The sequence below is a fragment of the Salarias fasciatus genome, chromosome 7 (assembly GCF_902148845.1).
Source record: "Salarias fasciatus chromosome 7, fSalaFa1.1, whole genome shotgun sequence".
Classification (NCBI taxonomy): domain Eukaryota; kingdom Metazoa; phylum Chordata; class Actinopteri; order Blenniiformes; family Blenniidae; genus Salarias; species Salarias fasciatus.
Genome location: NC_043751.1, coordinates 32,683,571 through 32,710,228, shown reverse-complemented (window position 1 = coordinate 32,710,228; position 26,658 = coordinate 32,683,571). Strand labels below are relative to the sequence as shown.

The window sequence follows — 26,658 nt, the reverse complement described above, 5'->3', positions numbered from 1 at the left end:
GTGAAACAGCCAAAGGAAGACAAGAAATGGGAAAAAAAAATGAAAGCATGAAACACAGTAACTGCAATAAAAATTAAAAGTTTATTCAAAGTAAATGAAAAAAATGCACACAGTGACATATTAATTGCACATTCCGTAGTCGCAGGATACACTTGTCTTTGTGACTTTCTTTAATTTAGAAAAAACTAATCTGTCTTCCTATCATGGTCTGCTTCCGGTCTCGTGAAGTCTCGTGTGATCTGGCGGTCTCGCGGTAGTGGAGCTAACAGGGAGCTAATGCTAACCCACCGGGAGTCCAGTCAGCCAGCAACCGGGTTTAAGCAGCCGGAGGCGGACACATGAGCTGCTCCGCGGCCGCTCCCTGACTTCACCGACATGGATCCACACACCGCGGAGGACGGTGAGCTGGAGGACGGGGAGATTTGCGACGATGAGACGGAAGAGCGGGCGCCTCCGCGACGGGGCGACGGATACAGGCCCGGCCGCGGCGCTCATCCCCGGGCACACAAACGACATCAGCGGCCGCGCGGCGGGCCTCCTCTGCTGGGCCCCCCGCCGCCAGACTTCCCTTCCCGATGGCCCTACGGCCTCGGTCCCCACGCCCCCTTCCCCCCGAGCCACCGGCAGCAGTGCGGGCCGAGCGGGCCCGAGCGGCCTCCCGCCGTCCCCCCTCCGGCTCCGCTGCTCCCGCCGCCGCCGGAGCTCGGCCCGCACGGAGAGCCGAGCCCGCGGGGCAGCTTCTGGGAGCGGAGCCATGGAGCCCTGGGCCGGTTCAGACACCGGGTCCTGCCGAACGGGGGCCGCGGGGGCTGGAGCCGGGTGTGGTCGGGGCGGAAACAACCGGAATCTCCCCGGACGTTACGGGCCCGCAGAGATCCACGACTCTCCCTCGAGGAAACGTATCCTTCACGGCCGGGCGTCCCCGGGGACGCCGATTAAATTACCCGACTCCAGAGGGCACGGTCCCGGCGTGAGCCGTCACCCGAGGCCGAGGCCCTTACCCGGGCCCGGGCCAGGCGTTTGACAGGGTCTGGGCCAGGCGGTCTGACAGGGACAGGACCAGGGCCTGGTGGTCTGAGAGGGTCTGGCGCTCAGAGGATCCAGGTATACTGAGAGGATCGGTGAGTCCTTCCACTTCCTGTTCTGAGTTCTGGTCAAGAACAGGTCTCGGGGGTTTGGACTCTACTTGAGGTCTTCTGCTTCACTTTAAGTCCCAGCCGGGGTCTCCTGAGGGCTTCCTTCATTGGCGTTATCAGAAGAGTCGCTGCTGACGATCAGAATCTCGCTCAAAACTGTGGCGGCTCGTCTTTCACTCAACTTTCTGGAAAATAAATCAAAGTCGATGCTCTAGTGTTGGATCCCTCTAGTGGAGGTAGACCTCTACTGGTGATCCCTCTGGGCGGAGGGTAGACCTCTACTGGTGGATCCCTCTGGGCGGAGGGTAGACCTCTACTGGTGGATCCCTCTAGTGAGGGTAACCTCTACTGGTGGATCCCTCTAGTGGGGGTAGACCCTCTACTGGTGGATCCCTCTGGGCGGAGGGTAGACCTCTACTGGTGGATCCCTCTAGTGGAGGGTAGACCTCTACTGGTGGATCCCTCTAGTGGAGGGTAGACCTCTACGGGTGGATCCCTCTAGTGGAGGGTAGACCTCTACTGGTGGATCCCTCTAGTGGAGGGTAGACCTCTACTGGAGGATCTCTCTGGGTGGAGGGTAGACCTCTACTGGTGGATCCCTCTGGGCGGAGGGTAGACCTCTAGTGGTGGATCCCTCTGGGTGGAGAGTATACCTCTACTGGTGGATCCCTCTAGTGGAGGGTAGACCTCTACTGGAGGATCCCTCTGGGCAGAGGGTAGACCTCTAGTGGTGGATCCCTCTAGTGGAGGGTAGACCTCTAGTGGTGGATCCCTCTAGTGGAGGGTAGACCTGTACTGGTGGATCCCTCTAGTGGAGGGTAGACCTCTACTGGTGGGGTCCCTCTAGTGGAGGGTAGACCTGTACTGGTGGATCCCTCTAGTGGAGGGTAACCTCTACTGGTGGATCCCTCTGGGTGGAGGGTAGACCTCTACTGGTGGATCCCTCTAGTGGAGGGTAGACCTTACTGGTGGATCCCTCTAGTGGAGGGTAACCTCTACTGGTGGATCCCTCTAGTGAGGGTAGACCTCTACTGGTGGATCCCTCTAGTGGAGGGTAGACCTCTACTGGTGGATCCCTCTAGTGGAGGGTAGACCTGTACTGGTGGATCCCTCTAGTGGAGGGTAGACCTCTACTGGTGGATCCCTCTAGTGGAGGGTAGACCTCTACTGTGGATCCCTCTAGTGGAGGGTAGACCTCTACTGGTGGATCCCTCTGGGTGGAGGGTAGACCTCTACTGGGTGGATCCCTCTAGTGGAGGGTAGACCTGTACTGGTGGATCCCTCTAGTGGAGGGTAAGACCTCTACTGGTGGATCCCTCTAGTGGAGGGTAGACCTCTACTGGTGGATCCCTCTAGTGGAGGGTAGACCTCTACTGGTGGATCCCTCTAGTGGAGGGTAGACCTCTACTGGTGGATCCCTCTAGTGGAGGGTAGACCTCTACTGGTGGATCCCTCTAGTGGAGGGTAGACCTGTACTGGTGGATCCCTCTATGGAGGGTAGACCTGTACTGGTGGATCCCTCTAGTGGTGGGTAGACCTCTAGTGGAGGATTAGTCCTTGTTGTTTTTTCCGGTCCAGACGTGCTCGGGTCGGTCTTGGTGCTGCGGACCTTCTTAAACCAGGGTCCTCAGAGAAGCCCCCGGGAGAACCAGGCCCAGAAGGGGGTCCACAGTGTTCCCAGAGGAGACAGCAGTGTTGAGGAGTCCTTCGAGGACCTCCTGTCCAAGGACAAGCAGATCCAGCTGAACTGGAGTGCATCCGCAAGGAGGAGACCATGGCGCTGGCGCCCACGGCACCGCCCGCCGCAGAAGATGAGGTGGGGCCGGCGCCGGTCTTCCAGAGGCGCCGCCGGGACCCGAGTCGGGACCTGAACTGGCGGAGAACCTGGTGGAGGTGGACAAAGCAGAGAAAGAAGGTTTCCAGGCGTTCAACATCAAGCCGCTGCGACAGAAGCTGCCCACGCCGGCCCAGCTGGACCAGCTGCACAGGAAGGGCTCGGAGGCCGGCGAGGGGGCGGGCCTGGAGCCCAGGGTGAGCGCAACGGCCCACCTGGACCGGGAGCAGGTCACATGACCACTCACCACCTGTCCTCTGGGTCCGCAGGCCAGAGCCAATCACAGAAGAGCCTGAGGACAGATGTGTGCTCTGCGGTGAGGAACTCCACACTTCTTGTCGTTGGGGGGGGGGGTCGAAGTGTTTGGGTGGGGGGGGGGGTGGGGGGGGGGGGGGGGGGGGGGGGGGGGGGGGGGGGGTCGACGTGTTTTGGGTGGGGGGTGGCCCGGTGGATCCCAGGCAGGGGGCTGGAAGGGCAGTAGATCATGGTGCTTTGCTGTGGGGGGGTTGGTGTGGCGGGGTTTGTGCTGGTGGGGGGTGTTGGTGGGGTGGTGGTTTTGCTGGTGGGGGGGTTGGTGGGGTGGTGGTTTTGCTGGTGGGGGGGGGTTGGTGGGGGTGGTGGGTTTTGGCTGTGGGGGGGTGGGTGGGGTGGTGGTTTTGCTGGTGGGGTGGTGGTTTTGCTGGTGGGGGGGTTGGTGGGGTGGTGGTTTTGCTGGTGGGGGGGGGGGGGGGGGGGGGTGGTGGGTTGGTGGTTTTGGGGCTGGGGGGGGGGTTTGGAGATCTTCCGATACCATTTTTTGCCTCCCGATACCAACTCCGATACTTTTACTGTGGGTATCAGCCGATACCGAGTCCCGATCCGATACCAGTATGTAGGCCTGCCACGATAACACATTTTGCTGGACAATTAATTGTCCCAGAATTCATTGCGATAAACAATAATATTGCCGTTTTTGTTGTTGCAATTTTTCAATTAATGCAACAATCAGGGACGCACCGAAATGAAAATTTTTGGCGAAACCGAAACCAAAAAATGAGGAAACTGTTTTTCTGAAGCAAATAAGGCCCTAACAACGACACACATAATATTACCAAGCATTTATACCTCCAGAGGCTGAAAGATAAAAAGAAAAAAAAGACGCACTTCGTGGGGCTTTTTTTCTGCGATTGATTTGTTTTGTATGCGCATCTGAACAGGGAGCGAGGTCTGACAGCAGACAATCAGACGGCCAAGAATATCAACCAGATCCTAAAAGAAAGACAATAAAAACAGGCATAAATAAGAGACATAAGGTGGAAGAAGCTTTAGCAAAGACACAGGAGGTCAGTGAGGGGAGTCGGACGGCGGAGACGTGTCGGACATCAGCCATCTGGACTGGAGTGAAGAGGAGGAACGTTCTGAGTCACAGTCAGAACAGCCGCCAAACAAATGTAATCCTGCTGCCCTAAAAAGCTGGACCGACCTCCAGTGCTGCACAGTCCAGCAGAACCTGCAGTGGCGCCACCTTCAGGTATAGAGAATTACTGCAGGCTGCTGTCAGTTTACAACTAAATAATAACATAAAATGGTGTAAAAAATAAACTAATGTAATAAATCTCAACACAACAGCGAACACGGTACTGACAGCAGGAGCTGCAGCGTCTCCAGAGGGGCCAGTTACAGATTCAGGTCAAATATTATCTCCTCCGTCAAAGCACAGCAAACCATGTGTTTTTCATTTCCAAAAATGAATTTTAGAACGAACATATTTTCTGAATGTGGAGCCTGCAGTCCCAGAATCAAACGAGCAGGGTGAGGACGGACCGTGTGGGGGGGGGTCCGTCCTGGAGCGCAGCCGGGGAGACTTATTTTACTCATTTTAATAGGTTCTTGATTATTATTGACGGTTAATGATACAACTGTTTTGTTTTTGTGTGTGTGTGTGTGTGTGTGTGTGTGTGTGTGTGTGTGTGTTTATCAGGGAAACGAGTGCGCGGAGTGTGAGTGAGAGGTGACGCTGCTGAAATGCGCACTGCAAAAATTAAATTTTAAAAACCTGATTTGAGGCATTAATACAGCAGACATGAGGCATTAAGAGGTTTGCTTTAGCATTGCCGCCACGTCATCACCAATTATTTTCGGCCGTGTTGTTTCGGTGATTTTTTTCTTTCGGCCGAAAGCCGAAAATAAACTTTTGAGCCATTTTCGGCCGAAAAATTTCGGTGGCCGAATTTTCGGTGCATCAGTCCTCATCACACTGCAGAGCCGACAGGAGTCAGTACGAGGCGTTTCTACTGTCTTTGGGAAATGTCAATTTATCACGCCTGGAAAACTTACCGACCTCATTTTTTTTAATCGTGCGATTAATTGATTTATTGACTATTGTGACAGGCCTACCAGTATATTATAGAATAACAGCAGGCCTCGCCTGCAGGACTGTCACATGACCATCACGGGGGTGAGGCCCGGCTCAGGTTAAACCCTCTAACATGAATCAATACAGCAGATTCAAGACATTTCTTTTTAAACAGAACAGGATCAAAAACAGCAGTGCAAATAAAACTGAACTAAATCAATCCAGGAATAATTATTTTCAATAACAAAGTGCAGCCCCAATATTTTCAAATTAAAGGGAATTTAAATAGAAAAATATAAAACAGTAGTGCAACGACAACTTAAAGGTGCATTAAGGAGTTTTTCAACTTTAAAAATACTTATTTTCCACCATAAATAGTTACACATTTTAATGATGTGTTCAATGTGCCCTGACAGATTCATCACCAGAACCTCTAACAGGCTAAACTGTCACTTGAAAGTCACAGTGCCGGTCCGGCTCCAGAGTTTTTTTGGGGAGAATTTGAGATGATGTGACGCAATGCGCGCTCCCACTGACCTGATTTCCTTAAGTTTCATTTTGTCCGCCATTACTCCGCCAGATGCTTAGTGAGCAACAACTGAGCAGGATCTTCCAGCTTCTAGCACTGCAGCTCCACACAGACTCCACCAGGGAGAGGAAACTTAAAGCGGAACGGTCGTTTTTACAATCTGGACCTTATTTCACATTCGAAACAACAACATTGACTCACCCGTTTGACTTTCGTGTGATTTGCAGTTGGTTCGGAGATAATTAGCTCCTCCCATATCCATATAAGGCAGTGGGCGGGGCGCCGACGTGCAGCCATGACAGACGCTCTTTTCTCTAATGTTTGTTGTGGGGTGGTAGATCATGTACATTTATTAACTCAGCATCACTGATCGCTGTTGGGAAGTCTGTAAACCTAGATTGAGCAACTCTCCGGGAGCGCTGAAGCGATGATGTCATCACTCTGCGCCGTGGCGCACATTCATTCTGTTGTTTACATGGAAGAAGCGTCTGCTCTGCGGTCAGACCACGGCATCTCCATCGGCTTTTTCAGGCAGTCAGAGTTTATTTTCAGCTGGTTGTAACTTTGGTACAATGGTTCCAGTGTGAAGATATCCTGCTGTGAAAGTGAAACGACCAGCTGGACGTCACTGAGCTCACAGGCTCCCACTGCGTGACGGGATTTATTGAAGCTGTGGCTAATAGCGCTCAACACGGACCCCAGCATCAAAGTTCCAACTTTACCACGTTTGGATTATCGGGGGTGTAGTGCCCCTTCACATCGGAGGACTTCTTCCCAGTTCAGGAAAGAAATGAAGGCCAGAAGATCCAGAGAAGGACCTCAAAAAATGCCATCCAGCGGCCGCAGGAGGAGGACAGGTCGAGGTAACAAGACGCTAACGATATTCATTGTTTTCTTTCTTAATTATCTCCGAACCAACTGCAAATCACACGAAAGTCAAACGGTTTAAATGTTGTTATGAATGTGAAATAAGGTCCAGATTGTAAAAACGACCGTTCCCCTTTAAATCTTACTGGAGCGCTACTGAAAGAGCGAGGAAGGAGTTCCCCTCTTCTGTGCACGCGAGCCACAGGGACGAGTTTTTCACTAAGCTGCATTACGCCCAAGGCCTGCAGGGGGCGCTGTTTCGCATAAAACGTGCAAACTCCTTAAGGCGCCTTTAAATAAATCTAGAAATATATGTTGTTGCATTGTTAAATTGAAGTGCAGACACAATATTGTAAAATGAAGTCATTTAGATAAAACAGTATAAATACCAGCAGTGCAACAGTAACTTCATAAACAAATCTAGGTTTTGTTTTTTTTAATCAGGGTGCAAACATAACACAGTAAAATGAACAGGGCATTTAAATACAACAGTAAAAAATAGTTCAACAGCAACTTAAAAGATTACTTTCTAAAATGTTACAGTCCAAAACCAACCTATGAAGTTAAATCCAAAGAGCAGAAGCTGCTCTCTGAACATCGGCAAACGGCTTCTGTAACGGCGCTGAGCGTCAGTCACCTGATCCGCTCTGCTTCTCCAGAACAGCAGCTGCAGCAGCGGCGCAGACCTGTCAGAGCTGACGGCCAGCAGGTGGCGGTAGTGCAGCCAACGGGATGCAGGCTGCCGTAAAACATTACAGAGGAAGAAGGGTCAGAGCGGACGGAGCTGACGGAGCTGACGGAGCTGACGGAGCGGACCAGTAAACAGATTACTAATTTGATTCATGACGTGGTCTTGGATCGGGTCTGGACTCCAGGACTCGCCGATACCGATGCAGCATTTTCGGCAGTATCGGCGCAATTTCCGATCCTGTATCGGAACCGGAACATCTCTAGGGTTGTGGTGGTTTTGGTGGTGGGGGGGGGGGGGGGGGGGGGGGGGGGGTTGTGGTGGTTTTGGGGGGGGGGGGGTTGTGGTGGTTTTGGTGGGGGGGGGTTGTGGTGGTTTTGCTGGGGGGGGGGTTGTGGTGGTTTGTGGTGGGGGGGGGTGTGTGGTGGTTTTGCTGGTGGAGAGGGTGTGGTGGTTTTGGTGGGAGGGGGGTTGTGGTGGTTTTGCTGTGGGGGGGGTTGTGGTGGTTTTGGTGGGGGGGGGGGTGGTGGTTTTGGTGGGGGGGGTTGTGGTGGTTTTGCTGGGAGGGGGGTTGTGGTGGTTTTGCTGTAGGGGGGTTGTGGTGGTTTGCTGTGGGGGGGGGTTGTGGTGGTTTTGATGGTGGAGAGGTTGTGGTGGTTTTGGTGGGGGGGTTGTGGTGGTTTTGGTGGGGGGGGGTTGTGGTGGTTTTGGTGGGAGGGGGGTTGTGGGGTTTTGCTGTGGGGGGGGTTGTGGTGGTTTTGGTGGGGGGGTTGTGGTGGTTGTTGCTGTGGGGGGGGGTGTGGTGGTTTTGCTGTGGGGGGGTTGTGGTGGTTTTGCTGTGGGGGGGGGTTGTGGGGTTTTGCTGGTGGAGAGGTTGTGGTGGTTTTGCTGGGGGGGGGTTGTGGTGGTTTTGATGGGGGGGGTTGTGGTGGTTTGCTGGGGGGGTTGTGGTGGTTTTGCTGGGGGGGGGGTTGTGGTGGTTTTGCTGTAGGGGGGTTGTGGTGGTTTTGCTGTGGGGGGGGGGTTGTGGTGGTTTTGCTGGTGGAGAGGTTGTGGTGGTTTTGGTGGGGGGTTGTGGTGGTTTTGGTGGGGGGGGGGTTGTGTGGTTTTGGTGGGAGGGGGGTTGTGGTGGTTTTGCTGTGGGGGGGGTTGTGGTGGTTTGGGGGGGGGGGTTGTGGTGGTTTTGCTGGTGGAGAGGTTGTGGGTTTTGCTGGGGGGGGGGTTGTGGTGGTTTTGCTGGGGGGGGGTTGGGGGGTTTTGTGGGGGGGGGTTGTGGTGGTTTTGCTGGTGGAGAGGTTGTGGTGGTTTTGCTGGGGGGGGGGTTGTGGTGGTTTGCTGGGGGGGGTTGTGGTGGTTTGCTGTGGGGCGGTTGTGGTGGTTTTGCTGTGGGGGGGGATTGTGGTGGTTTTGCTGGTGGAGAGGTGTGGGGTTTTGGTGGGGGGGGGTTTGTGGTGGTTTTGCTGGGGGGGGGGTTGTGGTGGTTTTGCTGGTGGAGAGGTTGTGGTGGTTTTGGTGGGGGGGGGGTTTGTGGTGGTTTTGCTGGGGGGGTTGTGGTGGTTTTGCTGTGGGGGGGGGGTTGTGGTGGTTTGCTGGTGGAGAGGTTGTGGTGGTTTGGTGGGGGGGGGGTTTGTGTGGTTTTGCTGGGGGGGGTTGTGGTGGTTTTGCTGGTGGAGAGGTTGTGGTGGTTTGGTGGGGGGGGGTTTGTGGTGGTTTTGGTGTGGGGGGTTTGTGGTGGTTTTGCTGGGGGGGGGGGTGTGGTGGTTTTGGTGGGGGGGGGTTGTGGTGGTTTTGCTGGGGGGGGGTTTGTGGTGGTTTTGGTGGGGGGGGGGGTTGTGGTGGTTTTGCTGGGGGGGTTGTGGTGGGTTTTGCTGGGGGGGGTTGTGGTGGTTTTGCTGGTGGAGAGGTTGTGGTGGTTTTGGTGGGGGGGGGGTTTGTGGTAGTTTGCTGGGGGGGGTTGTGGTGGTTTGCTGGTGGAGAGGTTGTGGTGGTTTTGGTGGGGGGGGGGGTTTGTGGTGGTTTGCTGGGGGGGGTTTGTGGTGGTTTTGCTGGTGGAGAGGTTGTGGTGGTTTTGGTGGGGGGGGTTGTGGTGGTTTTGCTGGGGGGGGTTGTGGTGGTTTTGCTGGGGGGGGTTGTGGTGGTTTTGGTGGGGGGGGGGTGTGGGGGTTTTGGGGGGGGGGGTTGTGGTGGTTTTGCTGGTGGAGAGGTTGTGGTGGTTTTGGTGGGGGGGGTTGTGGTGGTTTGCTGGGGGGGGTTGTGGTGGTTTTGCTGGGGGGGGTTGTGGTGTTTTGGTGGGGGGGGGTTGTGGTGGTTTTGGGGGGGGGGGTTGTGGTGGTTTTGGTGGGGGGGGGTTGTGGTGGTTTTGCTGTGGGGGGGGTGGTGGGGCTGTGGTTTGCTGGGGGGGTCTGATGCAGTCTCTGGTGGCCCCCCCAGGGGAACCAGCCACATCCGCCGGATCAGAAGCTGAAGTGGAACCGGCCAGAGTCTGGGACCAGAACCTCCCTCAGACCTGCGGGTCGTGCCGAGCGCCGGACCCGGCTCCGGGGTCACCACCAGGTCCGCTGCTGCCGCCGGGAGGAGGAGGACCAGGTCCACGCCCGCCGACCAGGACCACAAGAGCGCAGCCAGGCCGCCTGGCAGAGACGGATCCAGACCCGGTCCAAGGCCGGGTCCGGTCCAGGAAGACCCGGACCCCAAGAGGCCGGGTCCAGATGAGCCGGGCGGCTGCGGCTCAGACGGCGGGGGTGAGTCGTCTTTCAGGGACGAGTCCCGCTCCGCGGCAGAACCTGACCCGCTGTCCGCCTGCAGCCGATCCACCAATCACGGCGGCCGGAGGAGCGGGAGCAGCCGGAGGAGCGGGAGCAGCGGAGGAGGAGCGGGAGCAGCCGGAGGAGCGGGAGCAGCCGGAGGAGCGGGAGCACGGAGGAGCGGAGTCTGAGAGGAGTGAAGGCCGGCCCGACGAGCCGGAGCCGCCGGGGGAGTCCTCGGCTCCAGCGAGGACTCCGGCCCGACCGACAGGGTGGGTGCGGCCTGGGGGACGGGGGGGGGGGGACGGGCCGTCCCGTGGCGCTCAGCTGTCCGTGTCCTCCGTCCGCAGAAGGCGGAGGAGGAGGAGCTGTCGGAGCTGCGCAGCCGCCTCCTGGCGCTGCAGTCGGCCAGCAGGAAGTGGCAGCAGAAGGAGCAGCAGGTGATGAAGAGGAGCAAGGACCGCATGTCCAGAGCCCCCCGGACAGGAGCCCGGCCCCGCCCCGGCCCCGCCCCGCCAGGTCCAGGGTCACCACCAGATCCGCCGCCGCCGCCGCGCCGAGAGGAACAGGGCCAAGTCCAAAGCCGCAGACCGAGACCGCACCAAGACCGCACCAGACCCCCGACCGGGACCGGGACAGACCCAGACCGGTCGTCCCCGGGCAAGTCGCACCTCACCAAGACCGTCTCCAGCTCACACCACCAAGCAGCAGGTCAGTCCCGAGGACAGTGGAGGACGTCCCTGTGGACGTCCCTGCCGTCCCCTGCGGAGGACTGACGGACGCCCCGTCCTCAGGCCGGTGGTGAAGCAGGCGTCAGGAAGCAGCAGCTGAGGACGTGGAAGCTGCAGCAGGACGAGAGACGGAGACAGGAGGAGGACGAGCGGCGCAAACGGGAGGAGGAGATCCGCGCGCATCCGAGACCTGTCCAACCAGGACGAGCAGTACAACGCTTCATGAATGGGGGGGGACCGGAGACCCCGCAGCAAGGTCTGCCTGTGTGTGTGTGTGTGTGTGTGTGTGTGTGTGTGTGGGTGTGGTCATCGCCATGGTTGTGTTCAGTCCAGGGACGGGGACCACAGGAAGTCTTCGGGGGAAAGGGGGCCTGGACTCCTCAGGAAACCTGTACCAGTACGACAACTACGAGGAGGTGGCGATGGACACGGACAGCGAGACGGGCTCGCCAGGTGAGACGGGCTCCGCCACTGCCTCGGCTCCGCCCACTGCCTCGGCCGCCCACTTGCCTCACTGTGTGTGGGTGTGTGTGTTTCAGTGCCGTCTCCCACACACACACTGGCGGTGGAGGATCCGGGACACGCCCCCACCTGGCAGCCTATAGAGCGGTACGACCTTTGACCCGCCGCCTCCATGACTGAAGAACTGACAGCAGACTGCAAGAGGTGACCCTGATCAGGTCAAAGGTCAACAGTCGCTTTAGCCTGGTTTCCACAGTGAGGTTGGTGGCGACCGCGGTCCAGGTGGACCGGGTGCGGTCCAGGTGGGGGTCCAGGTGGGTCCAGGTGGGTCCAGGTGGGTCCAGGTGGGTCCAGGTGGGGTCCAGGTGGGGTCCAGGTGGGTCCAGGTGGGTCCAGGTGGGTCCAGGGTCGGCTGGTTGCTGTGGAAAAGGGTTTGAATGTGGTGGGTTGTGACTCGGTACCAGACTCCATCTGACGGGGAACACGGTTCGTCTCTCTGAGTTTCAGTGGTTTGTCCAGGGTCAGGGTCAGGGTCAGGGTCAGGCCAGGTCAGGGTCAGGCCAGGGTCAGGCCAGGCCAGGGTCAGGGTCAGGGTCAGGGTCAGGGTCAGGCCAGGGTCAGGCCAGGTCAGGGTCAGGGTCAGGGTCAGGCCAGGCCAGGCCAGGGTCAGGCCAGGGTCAGGTCAGGGTCAGGGTCAGGGTCAGGGTCAGGCCAGGGTCAGGCCAGGGTCAGGGTCAGGCCAGGGTCAGGCCAGGGTCAGGGTCAGGCCAGGGTCAGGCCCAGGCCAGGGTCAGGCCAGGGTCAGGGTCAGGCCAGGGTCAGGCCAGGGTCAGGGTCAGGCCAGGGTCAGGCCAGGGTCAGGGTCAGGGTTAGGGGACACCGTCGATTTGATAGGAATCTGGAATTCCAGAACGGAAGAATCCGGATCCGGAATTTGCAATTGTGGAATCTGGAATCTGGAATCTGGAATCCAGAACTGAAAATTCCGTTTCCGGTTTTTCAATTCCGGAATCTCAATTCCGGATTTTGACCACTATGTTTTGAGCGCTAGAGAGCCATCAAAAGTTAGAAAACCATTTTAAAATTCAGTTTTCAAGTGGCTAACCCATGTTTTCACCAAAATGACTCTAAATAAATCAGAGAACCCGGCCATATGGGATTTTCACCCGAAATGCCAAAAATGTTGGGACGAGCCCCAAAACACACAAACAGACAGTCACACCCCCACAAACGCGTGGGTGGGGGTCCCGCCGGTCCCGAGGGGTCAAAAATTTCACGGTGGAAATTTACCAACCGACCTCAGGACAAAGAAAGCTCATCAGCCCGGATCAACGCTAGAGAGCGGGGGCCGATTGGTGAAGTCAAACATTTATAGAGGTCCTGGAGGGATGACACCCCACCAACACCCTGTCAGGGACCTCCCCAGCTGTCAGTAGAAGCCAATCCCAGTCCTCTAGCTACTTCCTGGGCGGAGTTATCATTGCTTGACCGCATCTGGAATCCCATTCCAATCTGGAATCTGGAATCTGGAATCCAACCTGGAATCTGGCATCTGGAATCTGGAATCTGGAATCCCAACCTGGAATCTGGAATCTGGAATCTGGAATCTGGAAATCCCAATCTGGAATCTGGAATCCCCTTCCAGATTGCGTCTTTGAAGCTCAAAGTGTTTGGATCAGCCCAAAAACACCCAAAACAGACAGTCACCGCCCCGAGAGACACAGTGTGCGGGGGTCGTTGCCAGTCCCGAGGGGTCCCAAATTTCATGGTGGAAATTGACCCGACTGACCCTCAGGACACCCAAGGCTCATCCCCACCGATCCAACCACATAGACTATGGGCTGATTCATGAGGTCAAATTTTATCCAGGGGGTAGAGAGATGACACCCCACCACACCTGTCAGGGACCTCCCCAGCTGTCAGTAGAAGCCAATCCCAGTCCTCTAGCTACTTCCTGGGCAGAGTTAGAGCAGATTCCAGATTTGGTCATTGGTTGGACCTAATCTGGAATCCCCTTCCAGAATGTGACATCGATTTTTAAAAAGTGCAGGTAGACACTTGAAACTACAACCATTGCACTGCTGAGGCCCTAAGCTTTCATTTGATGCCAATCTCAGCCCTCTAGCTCCTTCCTGAGAGGAGTTATCATTGCTTGACCGAATCTGGAATCCCTTCCAGATTGCGTTTTTGACCCTTAAGATTGCAGGTAGACACGTGAAACCACCACCATGCACTGCTGAGGCCCTCAGCTGTCATCTGAGCCCAGCCCAGTCCTCTAGCTCCTCCTGGGCGGAGTTATCATTGCTGACCGAATCTGGAATCTGGAATCTGGAATCTGGAATCTGGAATCCCAATCTGGAATCTGGAATCCACTTCCAGATTGGGTCTTGAAGCTCAAAGTGTTTGGATCAGCCCCAAAACACCCAAAACAGACAGTCGCCCGCCCGAGAGACACGTGTGCGGGGTCGTTGCCAGTCCCCGAGGGGTCCCAAATTTCATGGTGGAAATTGACCCAACTGACCCTCAGGACACCCAAGGCTCATCCCCACGATCAACCACATAGACCTATGGGCTGAGTCATGAGAGTCAAATTTTTATCCAGGGGGTAGAGAGATGACATCACAACAACCTGTCAGGGACCCCCAGCTGTCATCTGATGTCACTCCCAGCCCTCCAGCTCTTTCCTGGGCCGAGTTAGAGCAGATTCCCAGAAGCGGTCATGGTTGACCAAATCTGGAATCCCCTTCCAGAATAAGTCCTTCACCCTTAAATGTGGAGTTAAACACTGAAACCACCACCATTGCACTGCTGAGGCTCTCAGCTATCATCTGAAGTCAATCCCAGCCCTCTAGCTCCTTCGAGGCAAAGTTATAGCTGATTCCAGATTTGGTGATTGGTTGACGAAATCTGGAATTGCCTTCCAGAATGTGACATCGTTTTTTTAAAAAGTTGCATTTAGACACTTGAAACCACCACCATTGCATTGCTGAGGTCCTAAGCTTTAATTTGACACCAATCTTACCACTGTAGCTCCTTCCTGAGCTGAGTTATAGCTGATTCCAGAAGCGGTCATTGGTTGACCGAATCTGGAATCCTAGCCATGTTAGCTCCACATGCTAGGATGAGCCCAAAAACACCCAAAACAGACAGTCAGCAGCCCAAGAAATACGTGTATGGGGTTGTTGCCGGTCCCCGAGAGGTCCGAAATTTCACGGTGGAAATTGACCGAACCGACCCTCAGGACACCCAAGGCTCATCGCGTATCAACACATATCCAACTCCCATAACCCTAACCCTAAGTTGATGGAATTAGGGTTAGATTACCGTTGACCGCTAGGGTTACGAGGTTCCCAGAGGGCTGAAATGCTCTCATCAGCCTCCCAATCCATCCATATAGACTATGCGCTGATTCGTGAGGTCAAATTTTTACGCTAGGGTTAGAGATATGAAACCTCAACAGACCTGTCAGGGACCCCCCGGGGAGACGCATATCAATTTTGCATAACCCTAACCCTAATCGTTTGCGAACTAGGGCTCGATGACCTTTGACCCCTAGGGTCAAGTTGGTCCCAGAGGGCTGAAAATCCACACAGCGGCTCTCCCAGCACCCCCGATGAACCTCCCGAGTTTCGTGCCAATCGGGCAAAGCGTTAATTTTCACCCCCTATGACAGACTACAGATCCTCTAGGGTTACTATGCCATCAGCCTCCCAATCCTCTCTGAAATGAGATTTCGATGAAAAAAGTGAAAAAACATGATTTGAAGGAGATCCAAGGTCCGATCGGGATGCCATCGCACACAACGTCGGGGACCCCACTGGAAGTCAACTGTTCAAGCCACACCCTCCTAGCCCTCCCCTTCCTGAGTTATTCAATGAAACGCGCTCCTGAGGTAAAAGGTCATGGGCGGGGCTAGGAGGGCAGCAGAGGGATGAGGTCCTACATACAGGTCAGGGACCCCCCTGGGGGTCAGCTGTTAAAGCCACACCCTCCTAAGCCCCTCCCCTTCCAGAGTTATTCAACTCCATAAGTCGTTAGCGGCGGCTAATGCTAAATGCAACACACACGCGGCTTGTGCACGCGCTGGAGGGATATCCTTTTACACACCCATCATGGACCCTCCCGGGAGTCATGCATCCAAATCCCATCCTCCTAACCCTAATCGTTTAGGAGTTATTAAAGCTCAAAGTTAGGGTTAGCAGCTAGCCGGCTAATTAAGCTCCTTCTCTCAATTTGCGCAGTAATTCTACGTGGTGGGCGGGGCTGCCCCATATCAAAGGGTGCCTAAGGTCACCACGCACCCTGTGTGCGAGTTTGAGCCGGCTAGCTATCACCGTTGGGAGCTATTAACGAAAATAGCTAAATTAGCTCGTTTTTTAGCCGCAAAACGTTAGCATTGCCATATTTACATACTCTACATGTCCCGGAGGCTGAAAATTTACCACAGGTGCAGAAGGGGACCCCGAGGCAAACCCTGAAGTCTCAGCCCTCCAGCTATTACCGTTGATTTTTAAAAAATAAAACGTGAAAACGCGAAATGCAGAAAGTAGCTTTTTCGGGTATTTCCGTTTCAGCTACAACCACCGCAGCCGGCACACATCAGCGGGGTCTAGAGACGGTCCATTTTGATGCCACTTTGAGCTCGTTTGCTCCAGTATTTCAAAAATGGCGCACAAAATATGTCGGTTAAGGCGTTTTTGAAAACGAGTGCGTTCAGCTCTCCTGAAAGACTTCCGGGTGGCCTAGAGGGCTGAGATCGCACACCGTGGATGTGCTGCCAGCCCCGATGCATGACCCCCGAATTTCAAGCTCCCTGGCTCAAGGCCTCTATGGGAAAGGTCACCCCGTTGACCTTTGACCGATAGGGTCAGGAGGGTCGCACAGGGCTGAAACTCTCACAATGGATACCCTGGCTCCCCCGATGCAGGTTCCCGAGTTTTCGTGCGATCGGTCAAAGCGTTGAGGGATTGTGCTATGATTCAGGCTTCATTTCGGGCCTTCTGCAGGGCAAGTGAAACGGATGGATTTTTTTTGAAAAAAGTATTCTAGAGAGCTGAAACTTCACAGGATGGATGCCCTGAAGCCCCGATGCAGGATCTAGCGTTTTTTTGTCTCTAGCTCAATGCGTTGTTTTCACCCTCTGGGGGAATCCCTTAGAGTGATGAGGGGATCCCTGACCTCACATGAGGTATGTGTGCGGGGGTCCTGCCGGTCCCCGAGGGTCCCAAATTTCATGGTGGAAATTGACCCAACCGACCCTCAGGACACCCAAGGCTCATCCCCACGGATCCAACCATATAGATTATGTGCTGATTCATGAGGTCAAATTTTTCTGCTAGGGTTACAGAAATGACACCACAACACACCTGTCAGGCACCCCCCAGTGAGACACATATCCAACTTTCATAACCCTAGCCCTAATGGTCTGCGATCTAGGGTTAGATGACCTTTGACCCCTAGGGTCAAGATGGTCCCAGAAGGGCTGAAAATCCACACAGCGGCTCTCCCAGCACCCCCGATGAACCTCCCCGAGTTTCGTGCCAATCGGGCAAAGCGTTAATTTTCACCCCCTATGACAGACTACAGATCCTCTAGGGTTACTATGCCATCAGCCTCCCAATCCTCTCTGAAATGAGATTTCGCTGAAAAAAGTGAAAAAAACATGATTTTAAGGAGATCCAAAGGTCCGATCGGGATGCCATCGCACACAAGTGTCGGGGACCCCACTGGAAGTCAACTGTTCAAGCCACACCCTCCTAGCCCCTCCCCTTCCTGAGTTATTCAATTAAACGCTCTCCTGTGGTTAAAGGTCATTGGGAGGGGCTAGGAGGGCAGCAGAGGGATGAGGTCCCACAGACAGGTCAGGGACCCCCCAGGGAGTCAGCTGTTAAAGCCACACCCTCCTAGCCCCTCCCCTTCCAGTAGTTATTCAACTCCGAAGTCGTTAGCGGCGGCTAATGCTAAATGCAACAACCACGCGGCTTCCTTATGCGCTGGAGGGATCCCCTTCCACACATCCATCAGGGACCCCCCAGGAGTCATGCCTTCCAACCCCCATCCTCCTAACCCTAATCGTTTAAGAGTTATTCAAGCTGGAAGTTAGGTTAGCAGCTAACGGCTAATTTCAGCTCCCGCCCACTTTGTGCAGTAATTCCACGCGGTGGGCGGGGCTGCCCCATATCGATGGGTGCCTAAGGTCACCACACACCTTGTGTGCGAGTTTGAGCCGGCTAGCTGTCATCGTTTGGGAGCTATTAATGTAAATAGCGAAATTAGCTCCTATTTTAGCCACAAAACGTTAGCATTTGCCTATTTCACATACTTCTTACATGTCCCGGAGGGCTGAAAATTTTATCACAGGTGTGGGATGGGACCCCGAGGACACCCTGAAAGTCTCAGCCCCCTGGCTATCACCGTTGATTTTTAAAAATAAAAACGTGAAACGGCGAAATACAGAAACGTGCTTTTTTCGGGGTATTTCCGTTTCAGCTACAACCACCACTGGCGGCACACATCAGCGGGGTGTAGAGACGGTCATTTTGATGCCACTTTGAGCTCGTTTGCTCAAATATTTCAAAAATGGCGCACAAAATATGTTCGGTTAAGGCGTTTTTGAAAACGAGTGCCTTCAGCTCTCCTGAAAGACTTCCGGGTGGCCTAGAGGCTGAGATCGCACACCGTGGATGTGCTGCCAGCCCCGATGCATGACAGCGAATTTCAGCTCCCTGCTCAAGGCCTTATGGGAAAGGTCACCCCGTTGACCTTTGACCGATAGGGTCAGGAGGGTCAGCACAGGGCTGAAACTTCTCACAGTGGATGTCCTGGCACCCCCGATGAACATACGTGAGCCTCGTGTCGATCGGGGTCAACGTTTAAATTTTGACCCCTGGGAGAGCTTGCAAATCCCCAGACTCAGTGGGGCATCAGCCTCCCAATCCAACCATATAGATTATACGCTGATTCATGAGGTCAAATTTTTCTGCTAGGGTTAGAGAATGACACCACAAACACACCTGTCAGGCACCCCCCAGGGAGACACATATCAATTTTTCATCACCGTAACCCTAATAGTCAGCAAACTAGGGTTAGATTACCTCTAACCCCTCGGGCTAGGAGGGTCATTATCCCAACCCCCCTCCACACAAAGCTTAAAAAATAAGTACAAGTTGCAAACGCTCCTTTTCATGGCACTGAGTGGCTGAGTGGTCTTATGCTATGGCTTTCAACCCAACTTTTGTGGATCAAATCCCACAGGGAACATGCTTATTGTGGTGAACGTCAAAGTTTTTCTTTAGGGGTCAGAGAGATGTCATCACAACATACCTGCTTTTTGGGGTATAGGGTTACAGTTAGGGTGTAGGGTTACCGAGTTAGGGTTACACATAGGGTTGACCATATAACCCTTAACATTGAAGTTAGACACTTGAAACTGCCACCATTACACTCACAGGACCCTCAGCTTTCATTTGAAGCCAGTCCCACGCCTCTTGCTCCTTCCTGAGAGGAGTTATAGCAGATTCCAGAATGTGTCATTTGATGTCTAAATCTGGAATCCCCTTCCAGAAAATGACATCGATTTTTAAAAAGTGCAGGTAGACACTTGAAACTACAACCATTGCATTGCTGAGGCCCTAAGCTTTCATTTGATGCTAATCCCAGCCCTCTAGCTCCTTCCTGAGAGGAGTTAGGGTTGAGAATTCCAGAATCGGTCATTGGATGACACATTCTGGAATCCCCTTCCAGAAAATGACATCGATTTTTAAAAAGTGCAGGTAGACACTTGAAACTATAAACCATTGCATTGCTGAGGTCCTAAGCTTTCATTTGATGCCAATCTCAGCCTTCTAGCTCCTTCCTGACAGGAGTTATCATTGCTTGACCGAATCTTACCGAGACCACAACAGACCTGTCAGGGACCCCCGAGGGAGACACATATCAAACTTTCATAACCCTAGCCCTCATTGTTTGAGATTGTTAGGGTTAGTTAGGGAGTAGGGTTACCGAGTTAGGGTTACACATAGGGTTGACCATAAAACCCTTAACATTGAAGTTAGACACTTGAAACTACCACCATTACACTCGGAGGGGCCTCAGCTTTCATTTGAAGCCAGTCCCACGCCTCTAGCTCCTTCCTGAGAGGAGTTAAGGCAGATTCCAGAATGTGTCATTTGATGTCTAAATCTGGAATCCCCTTCCAGAAAATGACATCGATTTTTAAAAAGTGACTTGAGACTTGACACTGCAACCATTACACTGCTGAGGTCCTAAGCTTTCATTTGATGCTAATCCCAGCCCTCTAGCTCCTTCCTGAGAGGAGTTAGGGTTGAGAATTCCAGAATCGGTCATTTGATGTCTAAATCTGGAATCCCCCTTCCAGAAAATGACATCGATTTTTAAAAAGTGCAGGTAGACACTTGAAACTATAACCATGCATTGCTGAGGCCCTAAGCTTTCATTTGATGCCAATCTCAGCCTTCTAGCTCCTTCCTGACAGGAGTTATCATTACTTGACCGAATCTTACCAAGACCACAACAGACCTGTCAGGGACCCCCGAGGGAGACACATATCAAACTTTCATAACCCTAGCCCTCATTGTTTGGGATTGTTAGGGTTACAGTTAGGGAGTAGGGTTACCGAGTTAGGGTTACACATAGGGTTGACCATAAAACCCTTAACATTGAAGTTAGACACTTGAAACTACCACCTTTACACTCGGAGGGCCCTCAGCTTTCATTTGAAGCCAGTCCCACGCCTCTAGCTCCTTCCTGAGAGGAGTTAAGGCAGATTCCAGAATGTGTCATTTGATGTCTAAATCTGGAATCCCCTTCCAGAAAATGACATCGATTTTTAAAAAGTGACTTGAGACTTGACACTGCAACCATTGCACTGCTGAGGTCCTAAGCTTTCATTTGATGCTAATCCCAGCCATCGAGCTCCTTCCTGAGAGGAGTTATCATTGCTTGACCGAATCTGGAATCCCAATCTGGAATCTGGAATCTGGAATCTGGAATCCCAATCTGGAATCTGGAATCTGGAATCTGGAATCTGGAATCCCAATCTGGAATCTGGAATCTGGAATCTGGAATCTGGAATCCCCTTCCAGATTGCATCTTTGAAGCTCAAAGTGTTTGGATCAGCCCAAAAACACCCAAAACAGACAGTCACCACCCCAACAGTTGTGTGTTTGGGGTTGTTGCCACTCCCCAAGGGGTCGCAAAATTCATGGTGGAAATTGACCCAACTGACCCTCAGGACACATAAGGCTCATCCCCCTGTATCCCACCATACAGTCTATGGCTGATTCATGAGGTGAAATTTTTATGCAGGTTTACAGAGATGACATCATACCACACCTGTCAGGGACCCCCCCAGCTTTCATTTGAAGTAAATCCCACACCTCTAGCTCTTTCCTGAGCTCAGTTACAGCACCTTCCAGAATCGGTCAAGGCTTGACCAATCTGGAATCCCTATTCAAAATCTACAGGTTGTAGTTGGACACTTGAAACCACTTCCATTGCACTGCTGAGGCCCTCAAGCTTTCATTTGAAGTCATTGCCAGAGCTCTCGGTCCTTCCTGAGCGGAGTTGGAGCTCGTTTTCAGAATGTTCAGTTCCGGAAACGGAATCTTCAGTTCCGGAAACGGAATCTTCAGTTCTGGAAACGGAATCTTCAGTTCTGGAATCTTTGGTAGAAAGGTCCTAGGCACTCAGAAACGGTGGCCAAGGGAGCCCGAGTCCCCTAACAGCAGTTTAAACCAACTCCCAGCTCTCTAGCATGTTTCCTACGGCTCACAGTGGTAGATTGAACCAATTGTGGAACTATATTCCAGAAAACGACAGACAAATTGCTCCCCCTAGTGGTAAAATGGTGGTACTGCAACAAAAAAAAATAGGTGCTAGAGAGTCAAAAGACACATCACCGGACTGTAAAAAATCCCCCGAATTCACCTAGACATCCTGTTTTTGTCTAGGACCCATGGTTAGGGAAATAAATGCCACATACACTTTCCGGGTATAAAATGGCAATGCCAGATATGTTGTAGAGCTCGCCGAGGCGATTCCAACGGTCCTACTCCCGTCGCTCAGAGACCCTCAGAACAAGACATGGAATCCCCTAATTAGGGTCAGGCCAGGCAGGGTCAGGGTCAGGGTCAGGGTCAGGCCAGGGTCAGGGTCAGGCCAGGCCAGGCCAGGGTCAGGGTCAGGCCAGGCCAGGCCAGGGTCAGGGTCAGGGTCCTGACCACCGATCAGCAGGCAGCAGTGTTGTAGCCCCCTTGTGGAACCCGTCCCGGAGCGCCTGGTACCTCAATGGTGGAAAACCCAGAAGTGGTCCGGGTTCAGTCCGGGTCTCAGGGTTCTGTCCATCGCTGTCCTCAGTGGAAACGTGGAGAACCAGCAGGACGGGCGCTGTGGAACCCAGGCTTTAGAGGGTCAGGAGGTCACAGGTTTCTGTGTTCTCATTTTGACCGTAAATCTCCTTCAGATGACCTCTGACCCCTGAACAGGCTGTCACCTCTGGAGGAGAGAGAATGTACTCTGCTGCTCTACCTCTCTCCCTCCCTCTCTCTCTCACTCCACCTCTCTCTCTCCCTCTCACAGGACTTCTATCATCCCTTCCTGCCCCCCCTGTTGGACGGCGGTCCCCCGCCGCTGCCCCCCCTCCCCCCTCCACCAGACGAGCAGGAGCCCCCCCCCAAACCTCCTTTTGCTGACGAGGAGGAGGAGGAGGAGATGCTGCTCCGGGAGACGTGTCTCATGTCCATGGCCCACAAGAGGGTGACCCCCACCGAGGTGGGTGACCCTGGTTACTATGGTTACCGGTAGGACCAGGCTCACAGGACACTTTCTGTAGATTCTGGAGCCTGTGGGGAAAGGTCTGGGGACCGCACGGGTCTGGGGACCGTGGGGACTGGTCTGGGGACCGTGGGGACTGGTCTGGGGACCGCACAGGTCTGGGGACCGTGGGGACCGCACGGGTCTGGGGACCGTGGGGACGGGTCTGGGGACAGTGGGGACGGGTCTGGGGACCGTGGGGATGGGTCTGGGGACCGTGGGGACGGGTCTGGGGACCGTGGGGACGGGTCTGGGGACAGTGGGGACTGGTCTGGGGACAGTGGGGACTGGTCTGGGGACAGTGGGGACTGGTCTGGGAACCATGGGGACGGGTCTGGGGACCGTGGGGACTGGTCTGGGGACCACTGGTCTGGGGACCGTGGGGACTGGTCTGGGGACCACTGGTCTGGGGACAGTGGGGACTGGTCTGGGGACCGTGGGGACTGGTCTGGGGACCACTGGTCTGGGGACAGTGAGGACTGGTCTGGGGACCGTGGGGACTGCTCTGGGGACAGTGGGGACTGGTCTGGGGACCACTGGTCTGGGGACCGTGGGGACTGCTCTGGGGACCACAGTGGTCTGGGGACCGTGGGGACTGGTCTGGGGACCGTGGGGACTGGTCTGGGGACCACAGTGGTCTGGGGACAGTGGGGACTGGTCTGGGGACCACAGTGGTCTGGGGACCGTGGGGACTGGTCTGGGGACCGTGGGGACTGCTCTGGGGACCACAGTGGTCTGGGGACCGTGGGGACTGGTCTGGGGACCACAGTGGTCTGGGGACAGTGGGGACTGGTCTGGGGACCACACTGGTCTGGGGACCGTGGGGACGGGTCTGGGGACAGTGGGGACTGGTCTGGGGACCACTGGTCTGGGGACCGTGGGGACTGCTCTGGGGACCACAGTGGTCTGGGGACAGTGGGGACTGGTCTGGGGACCACAGTGGTCTGGGGACAGTGGGGACTGGTCTGGGGACCACAGTGGTCTGGGGACAGTGGGGACTGGTCTGGGGACCACAGTGGTCTGGGGACAGTGGGGACTGGTCTGGGGACCACACTGGTCTGGGGACAGTGGGGACTGGTCTGGGGACCACTGGTCTGGGGACCGTGGGGACTGCTCTGGGGACCACAGTGGTCTGGGGACCGTGGGGACTGGTCTGGGGACCGTGGGGACTGGTCTGGGGACCACACTGGTCTGGGGACCGTGGGGACGGGTCTGGGGACAGTGGGGACTGGTCTGGGGACCACTGGTCTGGGGACCGTGGGGACTGCTCTGGGGACCACAGTGGTCTGGGGACCGTGGGGACTGGTCTGGGGACCGTGGGGACGGGTCTGGGGACAGTGGGGACTGGTCTGGGGACCACACTGGTCTGGGAACCGTGGGGACTGGTCTGGGGACCACACTGGTCTGGGAACTGTGGGGACTGGTCTGGGGACCGTGGGGACGGGTCTGGGGACAGTGGGGACTGGTCTGGGGACCACACTGGTCTGGGGACAGTGGGGACTGGTCTGGGGACCACACTGGTCTGGGAACCGTGGGGACTGGTCTGGGGACCGTGGGGACGGGTCTGGGGACCGTGGGGACGGGTCTGGGGACCGTGGGGACGGGTCTTTGCAGAGCAGTCTAAGGTGCTGGACAGGTGGAACTCTGGTGACTTGTCCTGTGTTGTCTTCAGCAGAGCTCCAGCGGACCTCCGTCTCCGAGCGCCGTCCCCCCCGTCGTGGAGGTCCAGCATGTCCCTCGGGGGAACCTGAGCACCGTCAGTCTGAATCTGGTGTCTCCGGCCCAGAGGAAGTTCTCCAGAGGACCCCCGTCTGGCAGGGCGCCCCTGATGGTGAGCCGCCGCACGCCGTCCCGCGGCGCTCGGCGCCGGTCGGTCGCAGTAACACGGACCGTCCTCTGTCCTCTGTCCTCAGCTGCCCCGCCACAAGGCCGTGGTGGTCTCTCTGGGGGACTCGGACGACAGCGACTCGGACGGGGACGCCGGGTCCTCGCAGGCCGTGTTCGGAGGTCTGGAGTTCATGATCAAGGAGGCTCGGCGGACGGTGGAGGTGAGCATCAGACTGTCCCCAGGTCTTCACCGGCTCTGCTGCCGCTCGTACTCACCGTCTTCACCATGAGCGTCATGTCCCCTGGTCCCCCGGTCCCCCAGGGTCCTCGGAATATCTTCATCTAACATCCGGGTCATGAAGGTCCTACATTGTCTTGAGTTTTCTGTAAATTCGCCGTCGTGTTGAATGTCCAGACGGTACGTTTGACGCCGACGGGACGTGACGGTGTCCCGCTGTGCGGCAGCTGTGGTGCTGCGTGTCGGCGTCGGGCTGCACCGCGGGGCGTGGCGAGGGAGAAGCCACGTTCAAATAGGCTCGAAGGGAAGCGCCGAGTGGCGAGGCGGGCGCCGAGCGCCGAGTGGCGAGGCGGGCGCCGAGTGGCTAGGCGGGCGCCGAGTGGCTAGGCGGGCGCCGAGTGGAGAGGCGGGCGCCGAGTGGCTAGGCGGGCGCCGAGTGGAGAGGCGGGCGCCGAGTGGAGAGGCGGGCGCCGAGTGGAGAGGCGGGCGCCGAGTGGCGAGGCGGGCGCCGAGTGGCGAGGCGGGCGCCGAGTGGCGAGGCGGGCGCCGAGTGGAGAGGCGGGCGCCGCTTCTGCAGAACCGCCTTTTCTTCAGAGGCCGTGGGGCTCGGAGTCGACGAGTCGCCCATGAGGAGAGGGCTAGCAGCAGCAGCAGCTGGTAGCTAGCGGCTAGCAGCACCAGGCTAATCCCAGCATGGCTTCCAGCTCCTCCTCGCTTCGGCCGGATTCGGCCTGCGGGCCGCCAGTTGATGATCGCTGACATATGTCATGGCCTCGTTCATTCAGTCTTTCTTTGGCCCCGCCCACACGAAGCCAAAACGCTTATATTCCAAAAACGTTTGCCCGTAAAGACGGAGCTGAATCAATATTTATGGCCGTCCACATGACTGTCTTCAAAACGGCTGAAACGTTGCAATGACATGCCAGGCCGCTAGGTGGCGCTTCATTGACAACTGCCGGAAATACCATAGCGCCTCCGCCTGGTAGCCCTTCGTGATCTTTTCGGTGGTCCAGCCAGCGTTGCATGAAGCTTCCTGCTCGCCGCTTCATGACCACAGATAAAGGGACGCTGATGTTTCTGTTCTTTCTGCGGAAATCACCCCGTGTCATCCTGGACACGTGACCACTCCAGGATCTTCTGGAAGGATTTCTGTCGCTTTGTAATTAATAATGTAGTCAAGGACTTTACTTTGAGGTGGGAAAATGTGTCTTTTTGTTTCTTCAGAAAACGGGAAAAGAAGGACGGATTTTTTATCATGAATTTAATAATCATAAAATCAAAATTCTTTATTCATAAATGCAAATACAGCAGGCAGAAGCCGTCATTTACCCACTTCAAAAATGTTGTACTGTCTTACCGTATTTTACGCACTACAAGGCGCACGTAAAAGCCTGTAATTTTCTCAAAATCCAGCAGAGCGCCTTATAATTCGATGCGCCTTTTTTGCGGGAATTACGGTAATCACCCTGATCATATGCGCAAACAACCCGTTTGCTAAGCTGCTAAGCTAGCTAGTTTAAACAGAACGGAGCACGGCGCGCGGCTGCACCGCCGGCCGACGTGGGGAGCGGCTGGACGCCGGGCGGCAGCCTGCACGCTGCCACTCCGAGAACGGCCGGCCTCCCGCCCGGCAGCCCACCGGGCGGCAGCCTGCACGCTGCCACTCCGAGAACGGCCGGCCCCCCGCCCGGCAGCCCACCGGGCGGCAGCCTGCACGCTGCCACTCCGAGAACGGCCGGCCTCCCGCCCTGCAGCCCACCGCCGGGACGCCGGGAGCGGCCGGCCGGCTGCCTGAGCTGTCGGTGGGGGGCTTCACTCAGGAGACGGCCGCTGGCTGAACCCCGCTGACCGAGCCAGTTCCACCAGTCGCGGCCGCTCTGAGCTGCACATCGTGAAGAGGAGCGATCCTCAGTCAGACTGGCTCTGATGCGTCGCTTTACTCACACATTTCAACCGAGAATGTCACCACCTAGACTGCCAGTATGTGTTTCTCTCATACTATTCTATACATCCTATGCGCCTGAAAATGTGGTGCGCCCCATGTATGACATTTTTTTTAATAAAAACCATTCATTGACTGTGCGCCTATTAATCCAATGAGCCTTATAGTGCCGAAAATACAGTATATAAACATGTTTAAAGACTGAAAACAAACAGGCTGTAAAACCTACCAGGATCTGTGAGAAATTTCAAGTGTTTGAAAGAAACTGACGGCTTACTGTCCCCCTGGCATCGTGTTCGCCATGTACGTCTGTATTTACAATTTAAAAAGAGATTCCATGAAGCGTGGCGTTCTCCGTGCTGACTCGTTCCGGTGGAGCTGGAGGAGAGCGGCCTTCTGCTGGAACGGCGGCGGAAGGCGGCGGTCTCCAGCAGGACGTCTGCTCAGCGCAGCGCCGCTGTTGTTATTTACAGAGTTCTGCGCATTTGTTAG

At 55.3% G+C, this 26,658-nt stretch overlaps 2 protein-coding genes across 2 annotated transcripts; both read left to right on the top strand.

Annotated features, from left to right (window-relative positions):
- The first annotated feature begins 237 nt into the window (after nucleotides 1-237).
- Nucleotides 238-11,067, top strand: LOC115391856 (translation initiation factor IF-2-like). The gene is made up of 7 exons (XM_030096256.1): nucleotides 238-899; nucleotides 2,768-3,167; nucleotides 3,240-3,286; nucleotides 9,820-10,130; nucleotides 10,195-10,405; nucleotides 10,484-10,844; nucleotides 10,928-11,067. The coding sequence occupies exons 2-7, from the start codon at nucleotides 2,911-2,913 to the stop codon at nucleotides 10,962-10,964; spliced, it is 1,224 nt and encodes a 407-aa protein (XP_029952116.1). The 5' UTR covers nucleotides 238-899; nucleotides 2,768-2,910; the 3' UTR covers nucleotides 10,965-11,067.
- LOC115392393 (zinc finger C3H1 domain-containing protein-like) lies at nucleotides 10,984-26,658 on the top strand. The gene is made up of 8 exons (XM_030096984.1): nucleotides 10,984-11,120; nucleotides 11,193-11,317; nucleotides 11,404-11,473; nucleotides 21,926-22,117; nucleotides 23,832-23,990; nucleotides 24,073-24,207; nucleotides 25,536-25,544; nucleotides 26,551-26,658. Exons 1-8 carry the CDS (start codon nucleotides 11,091-11,093, stop codon nucleotides 26,656-26,658), a joined length of 828 nt encoding a protein of 275 aa, XP_029952844.1. The 5' UTR covers nucleotides 10,984-11,090.

What these genes read in the sequence shown, in the direction of transcription:
- LOC115392393 (XM_030096984.1), top strand. Translation starts at nt 11,091, where the DNA reads ATGGGGGGGGACCGGAGACCCCGCAGCAAG. An exon ending in CAGCGAGACGGGCTCGCCAG is followed by an intron (nt 11,318 to 11,403) that starts GTGAGACGGGCT and finishes TGTGTGTTTCAG; the next exon opens with TGCCGTCTCCCACACACACA. An exon ending in CTGGCAGGGCGCCCCTGATG is followed by an intron (nt 23,991 to 24,072) that starts GTGAGCCGCCGC and finishes CTCTGTCCTCAG; the next exon opens with CTGCCCCGCCACAAGGCCGT.
- LOC115391856 (XM_030096256.1), top strand. Translation starts at nt 2,911, where the DNA reads ATGGCGCTGGCGCCCACGGCACCGCCCGCCGCAGAAGATGAGGTGGGG. An exon ending in GGGCGGGCCTGGAGCCCAGG is followed by an intron (nt 3,168 to 3,239) that starts GTGAGCGCAACG and finishes CTGGGTCCGCAG; the next exon opens with GCCAGAGCCAATCACAGAAG. An exon ending in CTCACACCACCAAGCAGCAG is followed by an intron (nt 10,845 to 10,927) that starts GTCAGTCCCGAG and finishes CCCCGTCCTCAG; the next exon opens with GCCGGTGGTGAAGCAGGCGT.